Below are 24,064 nucleotides of genomic sequence, written 5' to 3' on the forward strand. Positions count from 1 at the left end.
AGGAGACACTGCTTTGGGATCCAAGTGGAGAAGTATTGGTAGATGAAACAGAATCTGGCAAGAATCAGATTGTGGAGAACCTTGTAAATCTTGAAAATGAATTTGTATTTTAGCATCAGGCCTTTAGGAACCATTGAATTGTTTTTAGACAAGAAAGTAAAAACGAGGGACGCCTGGGTGGCTCAGTTGGTTAAGCAGCTGCCTTCGGCTCAGGTCATGATCCCAGCGTCCTGGGATCGAGTCCCACATCGGGCTCCTTGCTCATCAGGGAGCCTGCTTCTCCCTCTGCCTCTGCCTGCCATTCTGTCTGCCTGTGCTTGCTCTCTCTCCCTCTCTCTCTCTCTCTGACAAATAAATAAATAAAATCTTAAAAAAAAAAAAAAAAAAAAAGAAAGTAAAAACGATACTGTTTGTGCTTTGGAAATATCATTCTAGGGGCTTTTGCAAAATGAACTTAAGTCTACAAGAACAAAAAACAGTTAAGAATGTGTTCTAGAGCAATAAAGGGAAAAATAAATAGGGTGTGCTGACAAATTGGAGAAAATGATAGAGAGGGAGAAATCTAGGATGACTCTCAGGTGTAAGGCTTGAATGAGTAGGATATTAAAAATATCAGTAATGACAACAACAATAATAGTAGTTGTAATTATTGGACCCTTACCAGGTGCAAAGGGTTTGGTTACATGTGTTATGTAGATTATTTCACTGAATCATTGTAATGATGTAAGTGCTGTAATTATCCTCATTTTAGGTGAGAAAACTTGCAACTTTGAGAGATGAAGTAATATATCCAAGGTCACATGGTTGGTAAGTGAGAGTGCATGAATTTGAACACAGGCACATTGAGCCCAGAGCCCATGCTCTGAAGGGGATTTTGTAGGAGGACAAGTCAAGGCAAAGTATATGAAGTTCAGGTTTGCACCTTCTCAATTTAAAGTGCTTGTATTTTACTGAGGTCAAAATATCTGGCAGAGACTTGGACAGCTGGTCCTGCAGGTGGGCATATGGATTTGGCATTCATCAATTAATTGGTATTAATGAAAAAGCTGGGTGTAGCGTGGATGAATCTCCAAAGAGCCAAGTGGAACCATGAAGAATCACATCTGAGAGTGATTGTGTTGGGACAAGTTGGAGAAGTTTGCTGAGGAAGAGTAGCTAGACAAGTAAGGGGATTACTATGAAAGCCAGAAGTGACAGTAAGACTTGAGGAGGGACCAACATGCTTAAACAGCTTGGGGCAATGAAAGATTTAGAATGAGGGTTGAGTTGGGTTTGGCGATTTGGTGGTTGATGGGCAAGGGTTGAAGTTAGACTGAAGTGGGTTAAAAATGTAATAAAGAGTGAGAAAATGGAGACAAGGGGCTCAGACGTCTCTTAAGAGAAACTCGGTGGAAGAGGTGAGAGGGAGCTAACACAGGAAATCTTGGGAACAGGGGAAATACTGTGTGTCTGTGATGGGAGTCACTTGAGACGCTCACATATTGAGGTGAAAGAACCTGTGGAGCAAAGGGGGTTACACTAGGATGTTTGTCTGAGTAGGTAGGAGCAGCTGCCCCTCTCTCCTCCAGCCCCCAGAAGATCATGGACTCTTAGGGGAAGAGGTGTTCCTACATGTCCAGCCCACTGCCCACCCCCACTTTTATTACATGAACTCAAGCCAGAGACTTATTGGGGATCACACAGCAAGTCTGTGTTCCTAAATATCCTGGTTCCTGATGCCTTTCCTCTCCTGCTGCCAGTGCCAGTGGGAGAAGAATCCCTGATGTGTTCTTTATTCCAAGGCCCCAGGTCCCCACAAGGGTTCTTCTCTGCACCTTGAAGATGCACATCCTTCCAGATTCTGATGTCTCAGCAGGAACTCAGCTGTGTGGAGGGTGAGTCAGAGAGCTGATTCATCATTTCCTTGACAAGCCACTGGGCAGTGTTTTAGGTAGTTGATTATAAAGTGTCATTAACATGACAATGCTCAAAGCCTTTTCCTCTACCTTCGTACCCAAGTTCCCAGAAGGCAGAAGGGTCTCAGATTCAAGGGCCTTTCAGCCATCTCTTCCTGGCCCAGAATTAGGAAAGGATATGTTTGTTCATACATGGTACCTGGTCCCCAAGCCCATGTGAAGGAGAGGATTAGGTGGGTGTGGGTAAGGTAGCACTAGAGATTCCATAAACAAGACAGTTGGTGCTCTTCCAAGAGATCCCATTGGTCAGGAGTCACTTGGTGAGCCTGGATGCAGGGAGCTACCAGCTCCTCAGAAGGGCCCAGAATACCCACCTCAACTCTGCTTAAAGATCTTCTGGAACTACTAGTGGTTCATCTTCTCTTCCTCTCATCTTCTTATATTTAAAAGGCTATGATGTCAACCTGGTTGTCATATCATTCTGATTAAATACTAATGTTGAGCAGTTATTAAAACCTACAGCCCTACACAGAACATACTGCCCAGAATCCAGACATATAAATGTTATATAAACATGAACCTTTTGTAATTGACCTTCAATTACAACCTTCTGAGTCTTGGTAGGTTCCAAAGAATAACAATTAACTTGCTTCTCTCTGGTCTTTTTCAACCTACCTAAACCCATTGCTCCCTTTCCATTCTGTCCTGTGGGGCTGTTAGGCAGCAGACCTATAATTCCTGTAAATCCAGGAGCCATCATTCGCTCTTTCTCATGGACTACATTGTGAATAGTGTCCCCTGGAAGTTCATAGACTATAGAATGAATTGTTCCCCTTACAGTACAGCTCTGGTTCCATCCCATTCTTTCCTTTAGTTCACAGCATACTCAACTAAAAGAATGCTATTTGGGAGTAGAACCTAGAGTTCCCTGGGTCTGCTGCCTTTTGTTATAGTTGTTTATTTAATTAACAGTATTAAATAAATTTAGATTAGACAGGATTCTGAAAGGCTAATCTTGCCCTGAGAGATTCAGTAGAGTTTGTGGTGATTCAAGGCCCCATGATTAATTTTGTTTCGTCCTTCATTTGCTGTTCATTTGCAGTTGTCTCAAGTACAGACAACTGTGAGACATGTTTATCCCAAGGCACTGAGAAGAAGCTTCCCTAGGCTCTAAAAAATATTAGAAAGATTTAACTAGGCCAAGGATGGGGAGGCAAGAAGGGACATCCAGAGTGAAAGTAGGAACAAAGGCTTGATGCAAGTAGGTGGAATGACACAGTCCATGGCCAGACACGGGGCCAGGGTGGTAGAAGCACAAGTAAAGAAGGAGACAGTCTCAAATAAAACTGGAGACAGAGACAGGACTCAGAACACGGGAAGTCTTAATGGCCCCATTGCAAAGATCATGGCTTTCTCCAAAGAGTAATAGAAAGTTACTGGAGGATTGTGAGATTGTATGATAAACTTTATATTCTGAAAGATAATGCTTATTGCATTTAGACATGATTGAAAGACAAACAGGGGGTAGGCAGAATAGGTAAGAGGTCAAAAGAATGCCATATAAAGGAAGGCAGGGAATGGTGGTGTTTTAAAAAGCTGTGAACATAGCTGTCAACTATGTCTAAAGGTACTGGGTAATTATATGAGGGCTGGAAGCATCCATTGCATTTAGCTACCTACAGGTCATCATGTCTTTACTGAAAGGTGTTATTAAGAGAGAAGCTAGAACAGAGGAAGTAGAAGAATGAGTGGGAGGTGAAGAAATGACAGCAGTGAGAATATAGAACTTTAAGTATCTGTGAATGGAAGGAAAGAGGTAGGTGGTAGCTAGAGAAGGATCTGGGGTCACAGGAGCTTTTTCTTTTTTCTTTTTTCTTTCTTTCTTCCTCTCTCTCTCTCTCTCTCTCTCTCTTTTTTTTTTTTTTTTTTTTTTTGAGATGAGAAGAGAAGCCTAGACAAGTTAAGTGCTAATGGATAGTATTTAATAATAAAAAATTAAGAGACTATATTAGAGAGAGAGAAAAACATATCCTATGTTTTTCTCTTCTAGGAAAGAGAGAAAGGGTTGGGTTTAAAGCACATGGAGAAGACTTGGGGGATGAAAACTTCTCTTAAAACAGGACAGAAGGAAGAAACACTAGATGAAGAGGCAATGAGTCTGACTGGTAATGGGAAGGGGAGGGAGGAAGTTCCTATCTCATGACTTTTACTTTCTGAGTGAAGTACCTATGGGGCAGCAGGGAGGAATGTAGTGGAGTGAGGAGAAGGCCCAGCTGAAGGCTTTGAAGAGAATAGGAAAATTTAAACTTACTCGTTTGGGGAGTGGGCAAACCTGGTAGAGAAACAGTATCCCCACAGATTATAGTGCTACCATAGTCAGTGCCCAAGAATTCTGTGATGTAACTACCACATTGTCCCAGAGTGTGGGTGTCTTTACTGGGGCTCAACTGCTCTGGGGCAGGTATAGAAGGTGAAGTGTTGAGTCCATCCAAGAACTTTATAAGAAAGGCTGATAAGGATACAAAAGATGAAGGAGTCTCAAATATGGGCTAAAATGTTATTGCAATGATTGACTATTGACTGTTACATCTAAGATGGATAAAGTGATATGTCAAGATTGAGGAAGCCTAATGAATTGGAAGAAATGAGACCAGTTAAGAGACTGATGGCCCTGATGAGAAGGAACAGTCATGGTGTAAATAGTCAGACAAGCAAACTGGAAGGACAAGAGATTGAGAGCAAAGCATGCAGTCCTTGACTTTATGAGTTTTGAGGTAAAGAAGCTAAAGCTGATGACAAGTGCCAAAATGGAACCAAAGACTGGGTCTACTGAAGTCTTTGAAAAGTTGGGGCACCTGGGTGGCTCAGTGGGTTAAAGCTTCTGCCTTCGGCTCAGGTCATGATCCCAGGGTCTTGGGATTAAGCCCCGCATCCGGCTCTCTGCTCAGCGGGGAGCCTGCTTCCCCCCCTCTCTCTCAGCCTGCCTCTCTGCCTACTTGTGATCTCTCTCTGTCAAATAAATAAATAAAACTTAAAAAAAAAAAAGTCTTTCTTAGAGAAAATGACTAGGATATTATCAGCTAAAAAGGAGGAGGAGAGGTAGGACCTCAAATAGGAAGATTTATTTTGAAGAGCATGAAGTTCCAAGATCTGGAGGAGTAATTGGGAAAGTGGGAGAAATCAATGCCACTTTCAGATCCTGAGGTATATGCCATAGGAGAGTCTAAACAGCTCCTCTTCTAGAAGTGGCATCCCCAGAAGATAGCCAGAGCTTTAAAATCAGCATGGTATCTTTCTGGGTTCTTTGTACTGGGGATAAAGGAGGCCTATTCAACTTCTGAATTCTCATTTCCTTTGCACTAATATAATTTTCAAGGAGAAAAAGGCTCTATACCAATTTATTTATCTGGGATTCATTAATTTTGTATTTGGCCACTATTCTATAACTATTAAAAGAACTTCCATTAACAAACCCTATACATTATCCTGCTTAAAGAACTCCCTTTCAGTATTTCTTTTAGTCTGATTTGCTGACAACAAATCTCTTGGCTTTTATCTGTCTAAAATGTCTTTATTTTGCCTTCATTTTTGAAGAATATTTTCACTGGTAATAGAACTCTTGCCTAAGAATTTACTTTTTTTCAGCACTTTAAAAATGTCATTCTATGGTCTATTGGATTCCATCATTTCTATTCATAAGTCAGCTGTCAGTATTATCCTTGCTTCTTTGAAGGTGAAATACCTTTTAGCTTTTAACATATTTTTTTCCTTTGTGTTCAGCATCTTGACTATGATGTGTTTAAGCATGTTTTTCTTTGTATTTAAAAGTTATAGTTTCATGAATGTGAGACTTATGGTTTTTGGCTAGTTTTGGAAAAGAATACCGCCATTATCTTATCAAATGTTGCTTCCATCCACATCTCTCTCTCTCTCTCCACTCACCAGCACTCCGATGTTAGGTGTTTTTGTAAGATCCTATGTGTCTCTTACTCTCTTGTCTGTTTTTCCCAACATCTTTGCTCTCCATGCTTCTGTTTGATATTTTCTATTAGCCCATTTTTCTGGTTCACTAATCTTCTCTTCAGCTATAAGAAATACATTGCTAAATACATCTATTACAATGCTTTAATGATTGTGCTTTTTTTGTTGTAAAATTTCCATTTAATTCCTTATTAATAGAGTCTAGTTCTCTGGTGAAATTCTTCATTTTGTCACCTTTTTTTCTTGGACAAAATAAATAATTATTTTTTTAAATTGATACCTCATAATTCTAAAATCTGGCTTACCTATGGGCCTATTTCTGTTGCCTTCCTTTCTCTCTTAGTCTTAGTTCTTGGAACATCTAGAAATTTCCATTAAGCATTTTGTATTAAGAAACTGGCATCTCCAGATAATACGATTTTCCTCTAGAGAGGACTCACCTTGCATTTTATTCAAGGAGCTAGAGTGGGAGGAGATTACATCTATTCAATCCAAGACTTAGTTTTTTGGAGACCAAGTTGGCGTTTTATACAATTTGGTCTACCTTGTGTTTGCTCCCTCTCTTTAGGGTATAGACCCTCAGGGCTCCAAAAGAAAGCCTGTAGATAGTTATTGGGACTCCTTCATGGTGGGTTGTAAACTCGATACTGCTAAAAATCTGGCTTTTCTTTATAGCTACACTCTCATCTTTAGGTAGCTTATGAATTAGCAAATCCTGGGGCACCTGGTGGCTCAGTTGTTTAAGTGTCCAACTCTTGTTAGCTCAGGTCATGATCTAGAGTCTTGAGATCAAGCCCCGCATCAGGTTCTGTGCTCAGCGGAGAATCTGCTTGAAGAGTCTCTCCCTCTGGCCCTCCCCCCACTCCCTGTCTTTCTCTCAAATTAAAAAAAAAAAAAAGTAAATATTGAAAAAAAAAAAGAATTAGCAAATCCCATAATATGAAATCAAGTGCCAAGTGTGGAGCTCATTTCCTGGCACCCTCCCTTCTCTCAAGAATACTGTCACTCAAACCCTTGCTATCTTGGCAGCTCTGAACTGCTTTTAAGAACTTCCCTCATTATATTTAGGTTTTAACATCAGATATATGTGGGAGATGCCTATATATAATACCAAAAAATGACAAATTTTACTTACTCAGTTTCCCCCCTTCTCTGGCTGAAAGGGAAAAAAATCTCATTTAGGCACAATCTTTATGATACCCTTACACATGAGGAAGGTGGTTTCCTCCTCCTCAGAAGCATCTATGTCTGTGACACTGGATCTTTTTTTTTTAATTTTTTTCAGATTTTATTTATTCAATTGTCAGAGAGAGACACAGCAAGAGAGGGAACACAAGCACGGGGGAGCTGGAGATGGAGAAGCAGGCTTCCCGCTAAGCAGGGAGCCCGATGCGGGGCTGGGATTCCCAGGACCCTGGGATCATGACCTGAGCCACAGGCAGACACTTAATGACTGAGCCACCAAGGGGCCCCTGTGAAACTGTATCTTAATCCTCTAAGAACACCCCTATCATTGTTAAGATGGTATTCATAAATGGTTTTGTGAATGGTTGTACATGATAAAATAGTAATAAACATTTCTTTCCCTTTCTGGGGTCATTTTTGCCCAATAAGATGTAACAATAATAGTCATAATAATACCCACTAAAATTTACTAGGCATTTACTACGGGCCAGTCTCTATGTTAGATGTTTTAGATAGGTTGTCTCATTTAATCCTCAGAAGAGCCTAGGAGGTGATAATGGCAATTTTCCTAATTTACACTTAAGGAAACTAAGGCTTTAAGAGATTAAGTCTTAAATAAGGCCCCAGAGCCAGGAAGTAAATGGCACAAGCAAGTTTGAAACAGACTTTTCAAACCCCAAGGTCTATATTCTCTTCCATCATTCTGTCTTACCTCTTCACTTGTTCTGAAGGAGAACATAACTATTCTCACATAACAGCATAACTAGTCTCACAATTTTACTGAGTCCTGGAATTCTGAGATATTTCCTTAAATAAGGTAAAAGCCAGATAGTCTGAGGGGTTTATATGCAAATAAATCTCCCTGGTTCATTTCTCACAGGTATTTCTAGATCCTTCCCTTCCCGACTCAGTCTTACTTTGATATATATTTTACATTAACTACTTCCATTTATAATTTCTATGGCAAATCTGAAAGTGATTTTTTTTAAAATAAAGCTTTATGCAGGGACAGGAAGCAATTAGTGGTGGGGCTTTATTTTTAGACGATGAGATGGGTGGGGGAAGGGTATGAGGAGAAATTGCCTTCTGCAGTGTCAGATGAGTTGAGTGAGTTATAGGAAATGATAGCTCAGCCAGCAACTTGGTGCTTGCCAGTGAGTCAGCCGTGACTTCATCCTTACCCTCAATGCTGGAATCACAGATGTGAGAGACACCCTTCCTGGTGAGGGCCCCTCCCTGTCCTGCTGTCTGGATTATCAAGGTTCTGCCTGCATGATGTGAACCTTTCAGTTACCTGTCATGGTAGAGAAAGATTCACAGAACTGTCTGCCTCTTATTTTCCCACAGATATTTCTAATTTCTTTAAGATCAATGGGTACTCCTGATTTTTTCCTCCTGACACCCAGCAGAAACACCCAGTGACTTTCCATCCAGAGGATGAACTTTGGAATTGATATCATAGCAGAATGTTTTTCTTACAGCAATATTTCCATGTGTTTATACTACTTCAACTTTCCAGGATCTGTATAAATGGTGAAACATGGAAGCATGCTGGAAAAGTGAGACAGGAAGACTCTGCTTTAGGAGAAGTCATACATTAAAAGAGGTTACCTTGTCATTATTGAAAATATGTGCATGTGACAAGAAGACTAGAACCAAATCATTACAGTTGTTGTGTTGGGATTTTCAGATTGACAGTAATTGTTTTTTCACCTTCTTTTCTAGGTTTGATAAATAAGCTCAAGTTGTGAAAATTATTCTAAAAATAATCCCTTTGTACTTTAAAGTAACTTAAAATAACTCTCTGTTTGTGGAGGGGAAATGGCCAAATAGATTTAATATTTTAGGACATCTTTTTCCCAGACTCTGGTCGGATTCTTAGGTCAAGGTCATGTGCATGGTGTTCAATAGGGAATGGGTGAGGAGGACTACCTTTGCTCAGAATTTATGGGAGCCAGACATTTACTTCCTTTTCACCCAGTGGATAAGGTGGTATTATCCCCATATTATAAATAAAGAAATGAATGCTCAGAGAAACAGAAGAAGCTTCCTTAGGTCAATCAGCTAGCAATTATGGAGTTCCAACCAAGCCCAAGTCAGACTACTTCCAACATCCACACTCTTTCGACTCAAGTACAAAACGATACAGCCACAGATCCCACTCCACCATGCTTTTAAATTTTTTTTTAAATTTTTAAAAAATTTTTTTTTTTTTTAAAGATTTTGTTTATTTATTTTCCACCATGCTTTTAACAGGGCATTTTCGATGTGTTAACTTTCGGCTGGATTAATCCTCCATTAAGAAAAAAATGTACTTCAAGGTTGTTCTCTCTTTTGCAAACCAAGGATTCTAAAACTCACATATACTTGCCTTCTACTTTAGTTAGAAAGACAAACATTGAGAGCATTGCATAGCTTACATGCCTGTGCCTCTGTATGTTTGACATGAAGAAAACAAAAGAGGCATAGTAAGTACCCAGTTTAGTGGTTGGACTCACCCAGAATTTGAAGTGATTCTCATGATCTCTCCTAACATTCTTAGGTAGATGAGAATGGAGATAAAGCTAACTGCTATACTGTTCGGTATAGTAGCTGTAGGTGATCATTGTGGCCGGGATGGGGTAGTACTGTTGCAAAGCAGAGCATTTGCAGTTTCGAAAAAGCCATCCCGTTGGCCCAGCAGAGCCCTAATTTTCTTTTTTCATAAATTAATAACAGCTAAAGATTAAAAAAATTTTTTTGATGGGTAATATGCAATTAATGCCATGGGCTTTGTTGAGATGCTGCCATACAATATATTGCATATTGTAAATGTACAGTTTGGTAAAATGTAACATATGCATACACCTGTGAAACATCGCTTCAATAAAGATAATGAATATATTCATTAGCCCAAAAGATTTTTTGTAATACTATATTTTTGAAGGAAAAAAAAACAACAGTCACTTCGTTTCCTTATTTAATTTGATGAAAAGTGAGCAGACAGAGACTCAGGTGATGTAAGTCTATACCCTGATTGTGCTCGAAAGAGTCCCTTGAAATTCAGTGAGTCCCTTAATTGTTCCAGCCCATGGTTTTCTCATCTTAAAAATGAGGGGGTCGGACTAGATGGTCCCTAAGGCCCCCTATGGTTCTAAAGTTCAATAAAGCTAAGAGGACAGGCATGTTAAGGGTATTGGTTTGTGTCCAAATGGTTTTATGTAAAAAAGGAGACTTCCCCAGTGGTCTGGTGTCAGCTGTGCTGCTTTAATCCTGTCCTGCTTAATTGATAGATCGTGAAATCATTTCATTTCTTTTCATTCTCCTTTCACCCTGACTCAATGTCATTCATGTCCTTGTTTCCATGTTGGTCTTAGTACGCTAAGGGAACTGCTTACAAATTTAGGGCTAAGGCTTGAGTAATGCTGGAAGTTTGGCATTTGGCAATGCCTTTAGCTAGGATCTGATGAGGGTGACGGGACCATCAGCTCCCTAGATATTTGTGAGACAGCTTGGGCATTTTATGGGAGGGGTTGCAGAGACAAGCTGTACTGGGTGTATTTCAGGCTGGGGGAAGGGAAGCAGATTGGAGTATAATTAAAATTCTAATCCCAACTTAGCCCATCTTCGTGCCAAGTCAGCAGCCAGCATTTCCGTTTGTGGTTCTGGTGATCTTGCTGGGATGACATACACAGTTACCTCAAAAACTCTTGCAAATGTGCCTACAACTTCGTTATGCTCACCAGATGCTTCGATCAGGCCTGGCACGTTGCCATCTTCAGCCTGTGTTTTCAGAGATGCCTCACCCCCCGCTGCCAGGGCTCCCGACGGGGGCAGGGCCCTGGAGAGAGTTCGTGGTGAAAATTGAACTGATTACAGATGAGCAAGTTGCATCACATGAGAGACACCTTTCCAAATTGTTTCTGCTCTCCAGGTAGCTGAGTGGGATTTCTGAGGAGGGGCAGCTCCAACTTCATCTTGGCCCACCATGAGGTTCTTCCTGCCTTGTGCTTACATGCTTCTCCTGATGATTTCCCGGCTAAGGGCCGTCAGCTTTCCCGAAGATGACGAACCCCTCAATACTGTTGATTATCACTGTAAGTAATCTAAAGAACATTTTCTTTTCTGAGAAGGGAGCTGTTTTTGGTTTTGATCCTCTAAATGCATTTGTTTTTAGAAAGAGAGTTTTATATGTCTTAAAACTGTTTTTGCATATTAATGGATCTAGAGTCATTTCTTAGTGTTTGGAGCAAATGGGACAGCTCTGTTGGTTGCTTTCCTAAAGCAACCCATGTATAGGTTTATATATTTTCTGTTAAAAGAAAAAGACCATTTGCTAACATTCACCATCTTTCATTCATTTATATTCAAGACCATAAGAGAGGAATTTAGTTAAAACCCTTCTACAACTAGTATATACAGCTAATCAATGCTGTATATTGATTCTTCAGCTCCATAATCCTGACTGATGGTTTAGCCCATTTTTACTTGCAGATTCAAGGCAATATCCGGTTTTTAGAGGACGCCCTTCAGGCAATGAATCCCAGCACAGGCTGGACTTTCAGCTGATGTTGAAAATTCGAGACACACTTTATATTGCTGGCAGGTAACTTTCCTCTCGTTGGTTTATTAGATTAAAATTCTTTTCTCTTGTGGTGCTTGCATTAATGTGTCTAGTTCATGAAAAACTAATAGGTGATTGTGATCAAAAATTGCAAGTAGCCAAAAATATTCACTGAGAAGAGTCAGTGTTGTGTACCAGGAACAAAATACAGGGCTAAAGCCTTCAGTGGTGCTATTTTATTACTGCTATCAAGAAATCATACACCATTTTTTATTCCTAAAGCAGCAGGGGGGAAAAATCTTCCTTTATTCTTTTTTAACTTGGAATTATTCAAGCAAATATTAGAAGTATGCCTATGCTAATACCAGTAGCTGTTTGACCCATGCCTGAAGAGAAGAGCTTTCTTTGCTCCCTAACCACGGTGATATATAAAAGCATCTCACTAATGAAAAAGTCCTCTTTGTTGACTTTGTTGGAGACAGAGAAAATCCAAATGATCTCCAAAATACAATAAAGGCAGATCTGTAAAAAATAAAACAAGAAGCAGCAGCTTAACATTTTTATGCATTCACATGATTTGACTTACTGCCTTGTTTCCAACAGGGATCAAGTTTATACAGTAAACTTAAATGAAATCCCCAAAACAGAAGTAATACCGAGCAAGGTGAGCAAGTGAAATTTATTTGCATTCCCTCAGAACTTGGTTAACGTCTCCCTCCCCTCCCCAAATTTTTGGTTCAAATACGAACTTTGGTTTTGCTTGATTAATACAGAAACTGACATGGCGGTCAAGACAACAGGACCGAGAAAACTGTGCTATGAAAGGCAAACATAAAGTAAGTAGAACAGACGAGTCATCTGCCAGAGTGAGCCTTTAGGTGGGCTTTATCTCACAATGTCAGCGTATGGAATGTCTAACAGTAACTTAATTATTACTTTCTTTAGGATGAATGCCACAACTTTATTAAAGTATTTGTTCCAAGAAATGACGAGATGGTTTTTGTCTGTGGTACCAATGCATTTAATCCCATGTGTAGATACTATAGGGTGAGTATATTTCATATGGTGTGCTTTTTTTATCAACTTTTTTTTCCTCCCGCACTGTCATGCTGTTAGAGTTGAATCCTCTCTGCTATAACCCATTTATCTCTAATGCTATGGAAGAATAAAGACAAAATTCTTCAAATAGAATTTCAGTACAAATAAAGCAGTATTGCCTTCAAACAGGTACATTGAACAGATGTGACACCAGCTATTTATTTTTCTTTTATAGTTGAATACCTTAGAGTATGACGGGGAGGAAATTAGTGGCCTGGCAAGATGCCCATTCGATGCCAGACAAACCAATGTTGCCCTTTTTGCTGGTAAGATCCTTTAGTGTAATGAATATAAGCGATTAATGACATTGAAAGTAAAAGGGAATTGAAAGGAAGAGAAAAGCTCATAACTGTGGTAGCTCCCTTAATAGAGGTGTTTTTACAGTGTAGGAGCTAGGGAAAAAATTTCCAAAAAAGAGGATTTTAAAGTGAGCGTACGATGAGTATTCTGACACTTGGCCCTGTTTTTAACTAGGTCAATGACCCTGAATAAGTTGCTTAACTTTTTGATACTCAGATCCTTAACCTGCAAAATGAGGTGGGGATGCCATGGGGCAACCTGTCCCAGGTTGACCATCAGCATCTGGGTCTAGGTGTATTTGTGTATATAGGGATGACAGGTGCCAGAACTCCAAAAGGTATAACACAATGCATAGGATAACACACTACAGGATAATTATGATTATTTTACCCCAATTATAATTCTGGTTTCAGATGGGAAGCTATATTCTGCCACAGTGGCTGACTTCCTGGCCAGCGATGCCGTGATTTACCGAAGCATGGGTGATGGATCTGCCCTTCGTACAATAAAATATGACTCCAAGTGGATAAAAGGTACTCTTGAAAAGCAGCGTTGTGGGATTGCCAAGGGTAGTGGAATGGCCAAGGGGGAACAGGAGCCAAGGCATCAGGAAACTCAGCGCATGACTTTATATTGTTTATTTAGAGCAAGGACAAGTTGCTTTGGTTGTAAGCAGGAGCGTTGACAAGGAAAGAGGAAATTAGCAGCCATGTCAGGAAAATAGATTCATCTATGAGTTTATCCTGGTTGACTTCAAAAAAGAAAGACCTCATTTCTGCTGCCAGTTTGCCTACCTCTGAATACACATAACGTTCCTCGTCCACTCCTATCTACCATCCTACAAATTAACACTGAGAATCGATCAGTTCATCTCTGCAGAGACATTTCTTTCTTTGGCGTCTAGATACCAAGATTTTTTATTCTCGGTGTAAGAAGTTCTCTTCTCTAGTTAAAGAGGTTAATGAATAAATCTGTTGAAACAGAGACCTTTGCTGTAGTTCAGTTCCCCTAGGCTTTTTACAGTCCATTAGCTGACATGAAAAACTGTGGGTTCCTTGAAGCTTCAACACACCCATATTCGGACTCCTTGAGCATGTTGGTGTATTGGAGTTCTCACTGGCTTGTAGATGTGCCACATCCGTCAGTCATGCTAGCAGCCGGGGTCTTGTGCTAATTGAATTATCCTTTAGGAACCAGTTTGTTTTCGATTTTTCTTTCAGAGCCACATTTTCTTCATGCCATAGAATATGGAAACTATGTCTATTTCTTCTTTCGAGAAATTGCGGTAGAACATAATAATTTAGGCAAGGCAAGTATATGCACTTGACTTGAATTCTGGACTTGTACTGCATGGAATCGAGCCCGCTTTGGTAGAGTTATGCTCTTTGCGTGTTTTCTAGCACTCGGTGCATTCGGGGCCGAGTGCAGAGAAGTGAATTGCTTATCATGAGAATAATTGCTGGAAAACACCTGAACAATGGCCAGAGTGAGAAGAGCAGCCTTGGGCCTGGAGAAGGTTTCCTTTTTTTCTGTCACTACAGAGTGTTCTACAGACGCCCTTGAGCTATGGATGCTTCCTTAACACTTTAGAAATCTGTTGAATGTTCATTCTTTCTCAGCATCAAAAGGCAGGATGGAAAGTAGAGCCCTTATTCAATTTTGAGTGCTTCAGGAAAAGCCCGTATAATTTTAAAGCAAAGAGCCTCGTTTTGCCAAGTTTAAGGATGGCACATGGCATTAACGATAGAAGCCACAGAGTGGGAGACAAACTGTGGAGATAGTTTGCATTCCCCTAACCAGTCCGACAGCTCCCTTCTTGGGGAGCTCGTCTGGCAGAACAGGAAAATGACCCTCTTCTCTCCCAGGTAAATCTAGTTTACATTCTTACCAGACAAATCCCTAGAGAGAAGATTGCTAGATTCTTTTTTTTTTTTTTAATTTTATTTATTTATTTGACAGACAGAGATCACAAGTAGGCAGAGAGGCAGGCAGAGAGAGAGGAAGGGAAGCAGGCTCCCCAAGGAGCAGAGAGCCCGATGCGGGGCTCGATCCCAGGACCCTGGGATCATGACCTGAGCCGAAGGCAGACACTTCAACCCACCGAGCCCCCCAGGCGCCCCTGCTAGATTCTTTTGAGCTAGTCATATCTTTAGCACTTTTTTGGTCCCTCCCTTAAATAATAGCTTTTCGTTTCCATTCCCCCTCCCTGCACATAACCCTGTGGCTTTGCTTTCCACCCCTGGGCAGGCCGTGTATTCCCGTGTGGCCCGCATCTGTAAAAATGACATGGGTGGCTCCCAGCGGGTCCTGGAGAAACACTGGACCTCGTTTCTGAAGGCTCGGCTCAACTGCTCTGTCCCTGGAGATTCCTTTTTCTACTTCGATGTTCTGCAGTCCATTACCGACATCATACAAATCAATGGCATCCCCACTGTGGTCGGGGTGTTCACCACACAGCTCAACAGGTGAGAACAGAGCCCTGGCGCTTCTCGAGCTGTTCTGTGCTTGCTTCTGGGACCCAGGAGCGGGCCTCCTTTGCCTGATGCTTTCCCTGATGCTGTCCCCCTTTGCAGCATTCCTGGGTCTGCCGTGTGTGCATTTAGCATGGATGACATTGAAAAAGTATTCAGAGGACGGTTTAAAGAACAGAAAACCCCAGATTCTGTGTGGACAGCAGTCCCTGAAGACAAAGTACCAAAACCAAGGTAAAGAAAAAAAAAAAGCAGAAAGTGATTTTTGTTTTTAACAAAACCCTCTGGTCCCTGGAAGCATCCATCCTCAGAGAGCGGGGGGCCAACCTCCCGTGCCAGGAAGGGGTCCCTGGTGGGGGGCAGGGGCACTGCAGACCCAGCCAGTCTACAGAACCCCGCAGGGGTGAATGTGGAGAGCCTACTGAGTGCAGGGAGAGAGCCCTACGCCTCTGGTTTTGCTCATTCTCCTTTCTTACTTGGCCTCTTCTTTCAGAATGGACACTTACCCTTAGATACAGTTTGTGAGGGGAAAAAACACACTGTTTTCCTTTCAGGCCTGGCTGTTGTGCAAAGCATGGCCTTGCCGAAGCTTATAAAACCTCCATCGATTTCCCTGATGAGACCCTGGCGTTCATCAAATCCCACCCGCTGATGGACTCTGCCGTCCCACCCATAGCTGACGAGCCCTGGTTCACCAAGACCCGGATCAGGTAAGACTGCTGGGACCAGCAGCCTGCTCCCCTCTAACACCTCCTCTCCCTGTCGGCCTCCCCCTCTGACTTGGCCTTCCTCCCCCCACAGGTACAGACTGACGGCCATCGCTGTGGACCACACTGCTGGGCCCCACCAGAACTACACAGTCATCTTCGTTGGCTCTGAAGCTGGCGTGGTGCTTAAAGTTTTGGCAAAGACCAGTCCTTTCTCTTTGAATGACAGCGTGTTACTGGAAGAGATTGAAGCGTACAACCACGCAAAGTAGGTATATTTTACGAGAAGGCTTTTCAGCTGGACTCAAAACTTTCTGGTGTGTATTTCATCAAGCAGTTTCCTTTGAGCCCCAGAAATTAGCAGTGGTTTGGCATATTTGTGTTTTGGGTTTGTTTTTTTTTTTCCTTAGTGAAATAAATCCTGAGTTTGTTTTTTTTTCCCGAGTCCACTAGGGCTAGGATGGTGGGCAGTAGATGAGTTTAAAAATCATTTGGCCCTCGTTTCTCACCTTTGGGCAATGAGAACGTGTTAGCACCCACCCCTGATACCCTGCAGGCTTATTTTCAGCTGCTGCCTGCAGCGGACAATTGCTTCCAAGTATGCATAAGCACAAGCTCGCAATACAATTCTTCCAGCCACTGACATAAAAGATAACTGGACCATTAAAACAAACAAGAATGGAGCAAAGGAGACTAAAGAGAGATGAGAAACATGTAGCACAGCAAGATTGAAGTGCACTGAAACACTGTCCTTTTTCTTCTCTGTGGTCTAAAGTGGTCTTCATAAACACAGTTCCCTTTGTCACCAGAACAAGAAAGCAATCTTTAAAAAAAAAAACAACTCTTTGTCCAACCTGAAGTTGAAACAATCGTGCAGAGCAGCAGAAGACCAAACATAGAATTATTACTTCCCAAACTATGTACTTCACTGGTTTGCTACTGAGAATCTCCCTCAGGATCTCCCAGCTCTTAGTAATTGCAAAACCAAACCCCACTTGCCTTGTAAATTTCATGTAGCTTTCGACTTCCTAAACATGTGGCCTCAAAATGTATCCCCAAATACAGGTGTAATGCTGAGAATGAGGAGGACAGAAAGGTCATCTCATTACAGTTGGATAAAGACCATCACGCTGTGTATGTGGCATTCTCCAGCTGCGTGATTCGCCTCCCCCTCAGTCGTTGTGAGCGTTATGGATCCTGCAAAAAGTAAGCTGACGTTTCTTTCCTTACCGTGGGTCTTGCAGCACCGTGAACTTTGATGATGAGATAATCCAAGCTCTGTTCTGTTTGGTTTTATACAGGTCTTGTGTTGCATCTCGGGACCCATATTGTGGCTGGTTAAGCCAGGGAGCCTGTGGCAGAGTGACCCCAGGGATGCTGTAAGTATGACCTGTCACATCAGCCAGGACCTTCTGAGAGCTGCCTCTGTCCTCTCTGGGTCTCTAAAGCTAGACATTTTAAGAAAGATGCCAGTAGTACTACTTTTGTTCTTTTCTTCCTCTCTTTTCTTTTTTTGATGTGGGAGAAATAAAAAAAGAAAAGAGAAGAGAAAAGAAAAAAGAAAAGAAAAGAAAAAGAAAGAAAAGAAAGGAAAAAAAAAATCTGGGGCTGTAATAAGGAAGGGAGATTGTAGACAGGATAATACCTGAGGGAAATGGGTGGAGAGAATAAACAATTCTCTCTCCTCTCTTAAACATTCTAGTGGCCAGATGTTGAATAGAAGAAATACTCATTTTAGCAAGCTGTGTTGAAATGTCCATTTTTTTTCCTCTCTGCCCATTTTACTAATCGGTCTGTGTTCTTGGTTCTGCTCTGGTTGTCACTTGTGTCCCTATGAAGGCTGTTAACTGAAGACTTCTTTGCTTTCCATAACCACAGCGCTGGAGGATATGAACAAGACACAGAATACGGCAACACGGCCCACCTAGGGGACTGCCATGGTAAGCCCAGATCTTCCTTCCCCTTCTGGCAATTCTTTTTGACCACATTTGCACGTGAACATTATTTTACAATCAGCCTTTTAATGACTCAGGACACATACCACCTAGCATTTAACTTAAACTTCGCAAAAGCTGAGCTGTTTGGTCATGGGGATGTGTTAGAGAAGAATCTTACTTTTTTTTTTTTTTCCTTCACCATTTACAATTTTGTAGAAAATCTAGAGAAAGGTAGTCTAACCAGTAGGTTAATCTTTTAATTTGTAGTCTTTTCTTTTGACTTTTTTAGTTAATTGGAATTCATAAATTTTTGCTTTCTTTTGGTTACTTTTTACTGATTACTTGTTCCTTTAATTCTTTTAGAAATTTTGCCTACTGCAACTACACCAGATTACAAAATATTTGGCGGTCCAACATCTGGTTAGTTTTTTTTAATTTTTTTGATAATTAACAACCTTTTCTTCCTTCAGTTCAGCATTTTCAGCCCCTTTTCCCCTCCTTTTGCGCAGTTTGGCAGCCTTTCACGTTTCTGCTTTGACTCATAATCCCACCGATGGTACTGAAAGACTTTTTCTTACTCAGCACTCCACCCCTGTGTAGCATGTTAACAGTTCATCATTGACCGAGGCACATCCCGTAAGAAAAATCAAATGGATTCACCTAGACCGCATTCCAGCTGCACGCCCGCCCACCCAAGCTTCTCTTTTCTCTCCCCTCTCCGTGCATTGTGGATGCTCCCTCTGGCATCTCTACTGAATGGATGGCAGACTTTCATTATTTCCCTCTTCTCTCCTCACCTTTCCTAAGACCTAGTAAACAAATACACATTTCCCCAAAATGTGTATTTATACATTTTTGACATCTTTTTCTTTGGTTTGTGGTGAGCCCGTGGATCTTTGAATGTTGTGGTCTCAGTGGTGTGCAAAAGGTTCCCGTTGAATGAAGCTGGTATCTGATGTATGAGGGTGGTTCGGTGGGCTCTCCGTGCCTGTCAGTATCTGTTTTGGAGTCTTCGTCTGCGACCGTTGCACCGGTCTGAATGGGGGTCTCTGGAATTTTAACCTAAAACCGTATGCTTACATTCCGAGGGGACATCTACTCTGTAGAAATCAGCAACACACATGCTAAGAGGTTAAGTTACTTCGGTCCTCCTGCTGCTTCTAAAGCTCACAGCAGTCTCATTCCTCAGAAGGGAGAAGAGGATAGCAGATCTTATGTAGCAGACCATCCTTATTCAGCTTATAAATGCCATTTCTTTTGCATGAGTTGCTGCTAATTCTTTGGAAGAAATTCCCCGAGCGTGTTGAAAGGCACACGCGAGGTCCCTCCCTGCTTTGGTGCTCCCCCGTGGATGGTGCAAGGCCTCGGGGCCCAGATGGACGGGAGGTCCGAGACAGAGCCCAACAGCCTGCTCTAGCGGGTGGAAAATCCAGATCCAGATCACGTGGACTTCACCAGGTGTTTTCCTGCTGAAGTTACCCAGTAGGTTCCCCAGTGAAGGATATGCAGTCTCCAAATGTTCAGGAAAATGCTTTTAGACATATGCACAAAAAGAAAGGAACTGATGCCATCTCACATGAAAATGAGAGAGTAGCCATTCATCTTTGGGATGTGTATGACCTTTTCCACGAGGGTCATTAATTGCTGTAGGGGCTTTGGTAGGAGCATTTTCAGTGTGTCTAGTTTTGAAATCTGCTTCATTTGTCTTTATGGTTAATTTTTAGTTTTTCTTTTTCCCTTGCAAGAAAGAGGTTGGGTATAGTCTCTTCGAATGTGTTTTTTATGAAATCCTAGAACAGGCTTTCTCGTAAAATTGAATGAAATGTCACTTAAAAATGCAACAGACCAGTGGTCAGGGAAATCTGTCAGCATTACCCACATTAATAAAAATCTGTTTGCCACCACAGACATGGAGGTATCTTCATCATCTGTTACCACAATGGCAAGTATCCCAGAAATTACACCTAAAGTGATTGATCCCTGGAGACCTAAACTGACGAGCTCCCGGAAATTTGTAGTTCAAGATGACCCAAACACTTCTGATTTTACTGATCCTTTATCAGGTATCCCAAAGGGTAAGGCCTCACCAGGGCACTCATCTCTTGCTGAGTGGAAACCTGATTCCTGATCTCTCTGAGGAGCTGGTGGACACAGGGTTTCCCGGGGGGTGGAGTGACACAGCTCTGCTGTTGTTCACACCTCCTACCTGGACTACCCTCACTCCGGTTTCTGTGCTTGTATGGAGTGGGCGCCTTCCTCGACCAAAGAGATGGAAAGCCGTGAACGAAAGGGGTGATGAGATAGCCGCTCAGTCTAGTCTATGTTGGTTTCTACCCAAAAATGCTGAGAGTCTGCTCAATGTCAGAGAATTTCCAGGACCACCCCAACAACATCAAAACACCAAACTCATTTTAGCAAATATCCTGGTATCTGATGTTTTGTTTAATAGCCTTCTCCAGCCTTGTGTTTCGCTTCGATTCCAAATGCAATATGAAAAGGATACACAAGGCGCTAGTGAGTTGCTTGAATGTCACAAGCAATGAAACATGACAGAGCACTTGTCCATAACTATCACTTTCAGCCCTTAATAGGAGCAGTTAGAAAACAGCTGCCTGTTGAGTTGGCTTATTAGACATATCACTCTGGGAGAAAAACAACCTCTTCTTTGGTGCTTAGTAAACTGTGGTATCAGGTTTCCAATCAGTTTTTATGCCAGTACTTTGTCATTTATGATTTACGTCTGTTGATTTGGGTTTTATATGTTTTCATTGTAAACAGTTTTATGATCATTCTTTCTGTTTTGTTTCCTTTAGTAATATCATTTCTTTCTACTTTTCTTTTTTGTTCTCTCCCAGTGCCACTGAATTCCATAATCCTGAACATTGATTAAAAGCAACTAATGTTCAAAGGCCTTAGTACTAACCTAAAGCAACAGAATCCTCAAAATTACTCTGACTTAACCTTATCCTGGGATAGCTATGCTTATAGCATGTAACAGACTTGGATACCTCTTAAACTAACATCTCTTAGATTGACTGTTAGATGTCTGTGGTCGCATTAAAAATCCCAATAATTACAAACTAATCCACTCTTCTTGTAGTCTAACTTAAATATTTCTTAAATATCTCAAGATGATGGGATAATATACTTAACTACTACATATTATACTTCTTTAGACTGTCTGGATTTCTTTCACAGAAAGCAATTCAAGAGTAATTCACTCCAAGATGGAATGAAAAAAAAAAAAAAAATCAAAGCAAACACAAAAGTTCATATTTGTAGTTAGCGATGACCAAGCAGGCGCTTTTCGTTTGTGAATCAATTGTGTGTCTTTATTCTAGTTAAGATAGCATATTTTAGCATAATGTACAGTTATGCCAATCCATACATTTTGCTAATTCTAGCAGTTGCCCTGTAATCCCAACTTATGAATTAGGAGAAAATCATGAGACAAAAGCTTTCTAAATTGACCATTTAGAAATTATGTACTTTCTAACTCTAAGTTTTAGGACCCCCAAATCCTAAAACTTTGAATGTTAGAGAACAACTACTTAGAAGGGATTTTGGGGGGAAAAAGACACACACGGATGGGTGGGAGATCAGAGTTACCCTGGCATCTGCGGCAATCAAGTATGTCTCTGGGGATCTGATCATGACTCAAGAAAAATATACAGGTGGAATTTTAGAGTCTCCCTGACCCTCCAGGCTAAGCATATGGACCACGTGAAGGTAGTATTGGCTCAATGGAAGCCATTTGCTGGCTAATATTGTTTGAAAGAAGCACCTCACTCAGACTCTTTTCCTGCATGTCTGTTGCAGGTGTGAGATGGGAGGTCCAGTCGGGAGAGTCGAACCAGATGGTCCACATGAATGTCCTCATCACCTGTGTCTTTGCCGCCTTTGTTTTGGGTGCATTCATTGCAGGTGTGGCAGTATACTGCTATCGTGACCTGTTTGTTCGGAAAAACAGAAAGATCCATAAAGATGCAGAATCTGCCCAGTCGTGCACAGACTCCAGCGGAAGTTTTGCCAAACTGAATGGTCTCTTTGACAGTCCAGTCAAGGAATATCAACAGAATATCGATTCTCCCAAATTGTACAGTAACCTGCTGACCAGTCGGAAAGAGCTGCCACCCAACGGAGACACTAAATCCATGGTGATGGACCATCGGGGCCAACCTCCCGAACTGGCTGCTCTCCCCACGCCTGAGTCTACACCTGTGCTTCACCAGAAGACCCTGCAGTCCATGAAGAGCCACTCAGACAAGGCCCATGGCCATGGGGCTTCAAGGAAGGAAACCCCACAGTTTTTCCCTTCTAGCCCACCACCCCATTCCCCATTAAGTCACGGGCATATCCCCAGTGCCATTGTTCTTCCTAATGCTACTCATGACTACAACACATCTTTCTCAAACTCCAATGCTCACAAAGCTGAAAAGAAGCTTCAAAACATTGACCACCCACTCACAAAGTCATCCAGTAAAAGAGATCACCGGCGTTCTGTGGATTCCAGAAATACCCTCAACGATCTTCTGAAGCATCTAAATGACCCAAACAGCAACCCCAAAGCCATCATGGGAGATATCCAGATGGCCCACCAGACCCTAATGCTGGATCCTGTGGGACCTATGTCTGAGGTCCCACCCAAGGTCCCTAACCGGGAGGCATCACTATACTCTCCTCCTTCAACTCTCCCCAGAAATAGCCCAACCAAGCGAGTGGATGTCCCCACCACTCCCGGAGTCCCAATGACGTCTCTGGAAAGACAAAGGGGTTATCACAAAAATTCTTCCCAGAGGCACTCTATATCTGCAATGCCTAAAAACTTAAACTCACCAAACGGTGTTTTGTTATCTAGACAGCCTAGTATGAACCGTGGGGGGTACATGCCCACCCCCACTGGGGCAAAGGTGGACTATATTCAGGGAACACCAGTGAGTGTTCATCTGCAGCCTTCCCTCTCCAGACAGAGCAGCTATACCAGTAATGGCACCCTTCCTAGGACGGGACTAAAGAGGACACCGTCCTTAAAACCTGATGTGCCACCAAAGCCTTCATTTGTTCCTCAAACCACATCTGTCAGACCACTGAACAAATACACTTACTAGGCCTCAAGTGTGCTATTTTCTGTGTGGCTTTATCCTGTCCGTGTTGTCGAGAGGATGATGTTGTAAGGGTACCTTAAGATAAGAGACTCCCTTGTATTTTAAGAGAACCGAGTGGCCAAAGAAACTCTTTCTAACTTTGGCAACATCAGAACTTGCCACATGTAGCTACTACAGCAAAGCTTCTGTGTACTTGCCCGAAAACAAAGGAAGGTGCTGGTCATTCCATTTCTTTCGTTTGAAGCTAAAGAGATGTGCAGCTCCCGGGGGCTGCCTTACCAGTATAGAGAGCTGATACAGTACTCAGAAGAATCTGTGAGCAAATACTTGAAAATGGGTTCAACTTAGACTACCATTATGTGTGGTCTTCCCATTAAATGTGAACATTTTAATTGTATGCATTCACCTTGCCTCTTGCACAAATGTCAAAAAACAATGGTAATGTCTCAAAGAAATGAACTTGTAGATTACCAAACGATTTGCTAAAAATTCAGTCTTTGACCCAAACTGTAGCATTTTTTTCAAGTGTGGCATTTTTTTTCATGCCACCAATGAACTGTAGTACGTGTGTGTGTGTGTGTGTGTGTGTGTGTGTGCATATGCGTGCGTGTCTGTGTGCGCGCGTGTGTGTGTTGAGCGTGTGTGTGTTCTGTACCCACTAGGATTTGTTTTGGTGCCCATTGCATCTTTTTGTGCTGTGGACTTGTTTACATTGAGCATGACTGAACAAGAGACAGTAACTTCTTCCCACAGCAGTCCATTGGGTTCAGCTTTGAGAAAAGAAATAAAATCAAGGTTGATCTGACCATCAAAATGATTAACTCGACTCACATGGTCCCCAA

At 41.8% G+C, this 24,064-nt stretch overlaps 1 protein-coding gene across 15 annotated transcripts in view; it reads left to right on the forward strand.

The window, feature by feature from the left end:
- The window catches only part of LOC111159463 (semaphorin 6D), a 598,866-nt gene extending 575,239 nt beyond the window's left edge, over positions 1-23,627 (forward strand). For 6 of the 15 annotated variants that reach the window (XM_022521974.1, XM_022521996.1, XM_022521981.1 and 3 more), the window contains 20 exons: positions 752-807; positions 1,782-1,874; positions 10,975-11,137; positions 11,535-11,646; positions 12,208-12,268; positions 12,378-12,440; positions 12,550-12,651; positions 12,878-12,968; positions 13,416-13,535; positions 14,223-14,311; positions 15,250-15,467; positions 15,576-15,707; positions 16,028-16,183; positions 16,275-16,448; positions 17,246-17,386; positions 17,482-17,559; positions 18,020-18,120; positions 18,481-18,537; positions 20,025-20,192; positions 21,937-23,627. In XM_022521974.1, coding sequence (XP_022377682.1) covers positions 11,029-11,137; positions 11,535-11,646; positions 12,208-12,268; positions 12,378-12,440; positions 12,550-12,651; positions 12,878-12,968; positions 13,416-13,535; positions 14,223-14,311; positions 15,250-15,467; positions 15,576-15,707; positions 16,028-16,183; positions 16,275-16,448; positions 17,246-17,386; positions 17,482-17,559; positions 18,020-18,120; positions 18,481-18,537; positions 20,025-20,192; positions 21,937-23,225 — 3,261 coding nt within the window. In that variant the 5' untranslated portion in view covers positions 752-807; positions 1,782-1,874; positions 10,975-11,028 and the 3' untranslated portion in view covers positions 23,226-23,627. The remainder of the gene's footprint in view (positions 1-751; positions 808-1,781; positions 1,875-10,974; positions 11,138-11,534; positions 11,647-12,207; positions 12,269-12,377; positions 12,441-12,549; positions 12,652-12,877; positions 12,969-13,415; positions 13,536-14,222; positions 14,312-15,249; positions 15,468-15,575; positions 15,708-16,027; positions 16,184-16,274; positions 16,449-17,245; positions 17,387-17,481; positions 17,560-18,019; positions 18,121-18,480; positions 18,538-20,024; positions 20,193-21,936) is intronic. The other 9 variants (XM_022522037.1, XM_022522029.1, XM_022522043.1 and 6 more) reach the window with 8 other exon arrangements.
- Positions 23,628-24,064: the final 437 nt, after the last annotated feature.

Source organism: Enhydra lutris, unplaced genomic scaffold, assembly GCF_002288905.1.
Source record: "Enhydra lutris kenyoni isolate GAN:26980312 unplaced genomic scaffold, ASM228890v2 scaffoldscaffold4, whole genome shotgun sequence".
NCBI classification, from domain to species: Eukaryota; Metazoa; Chordata; class Mammalia; order Carnivora; family Mustelidae; genus Enhydra; species Enhydra lutris.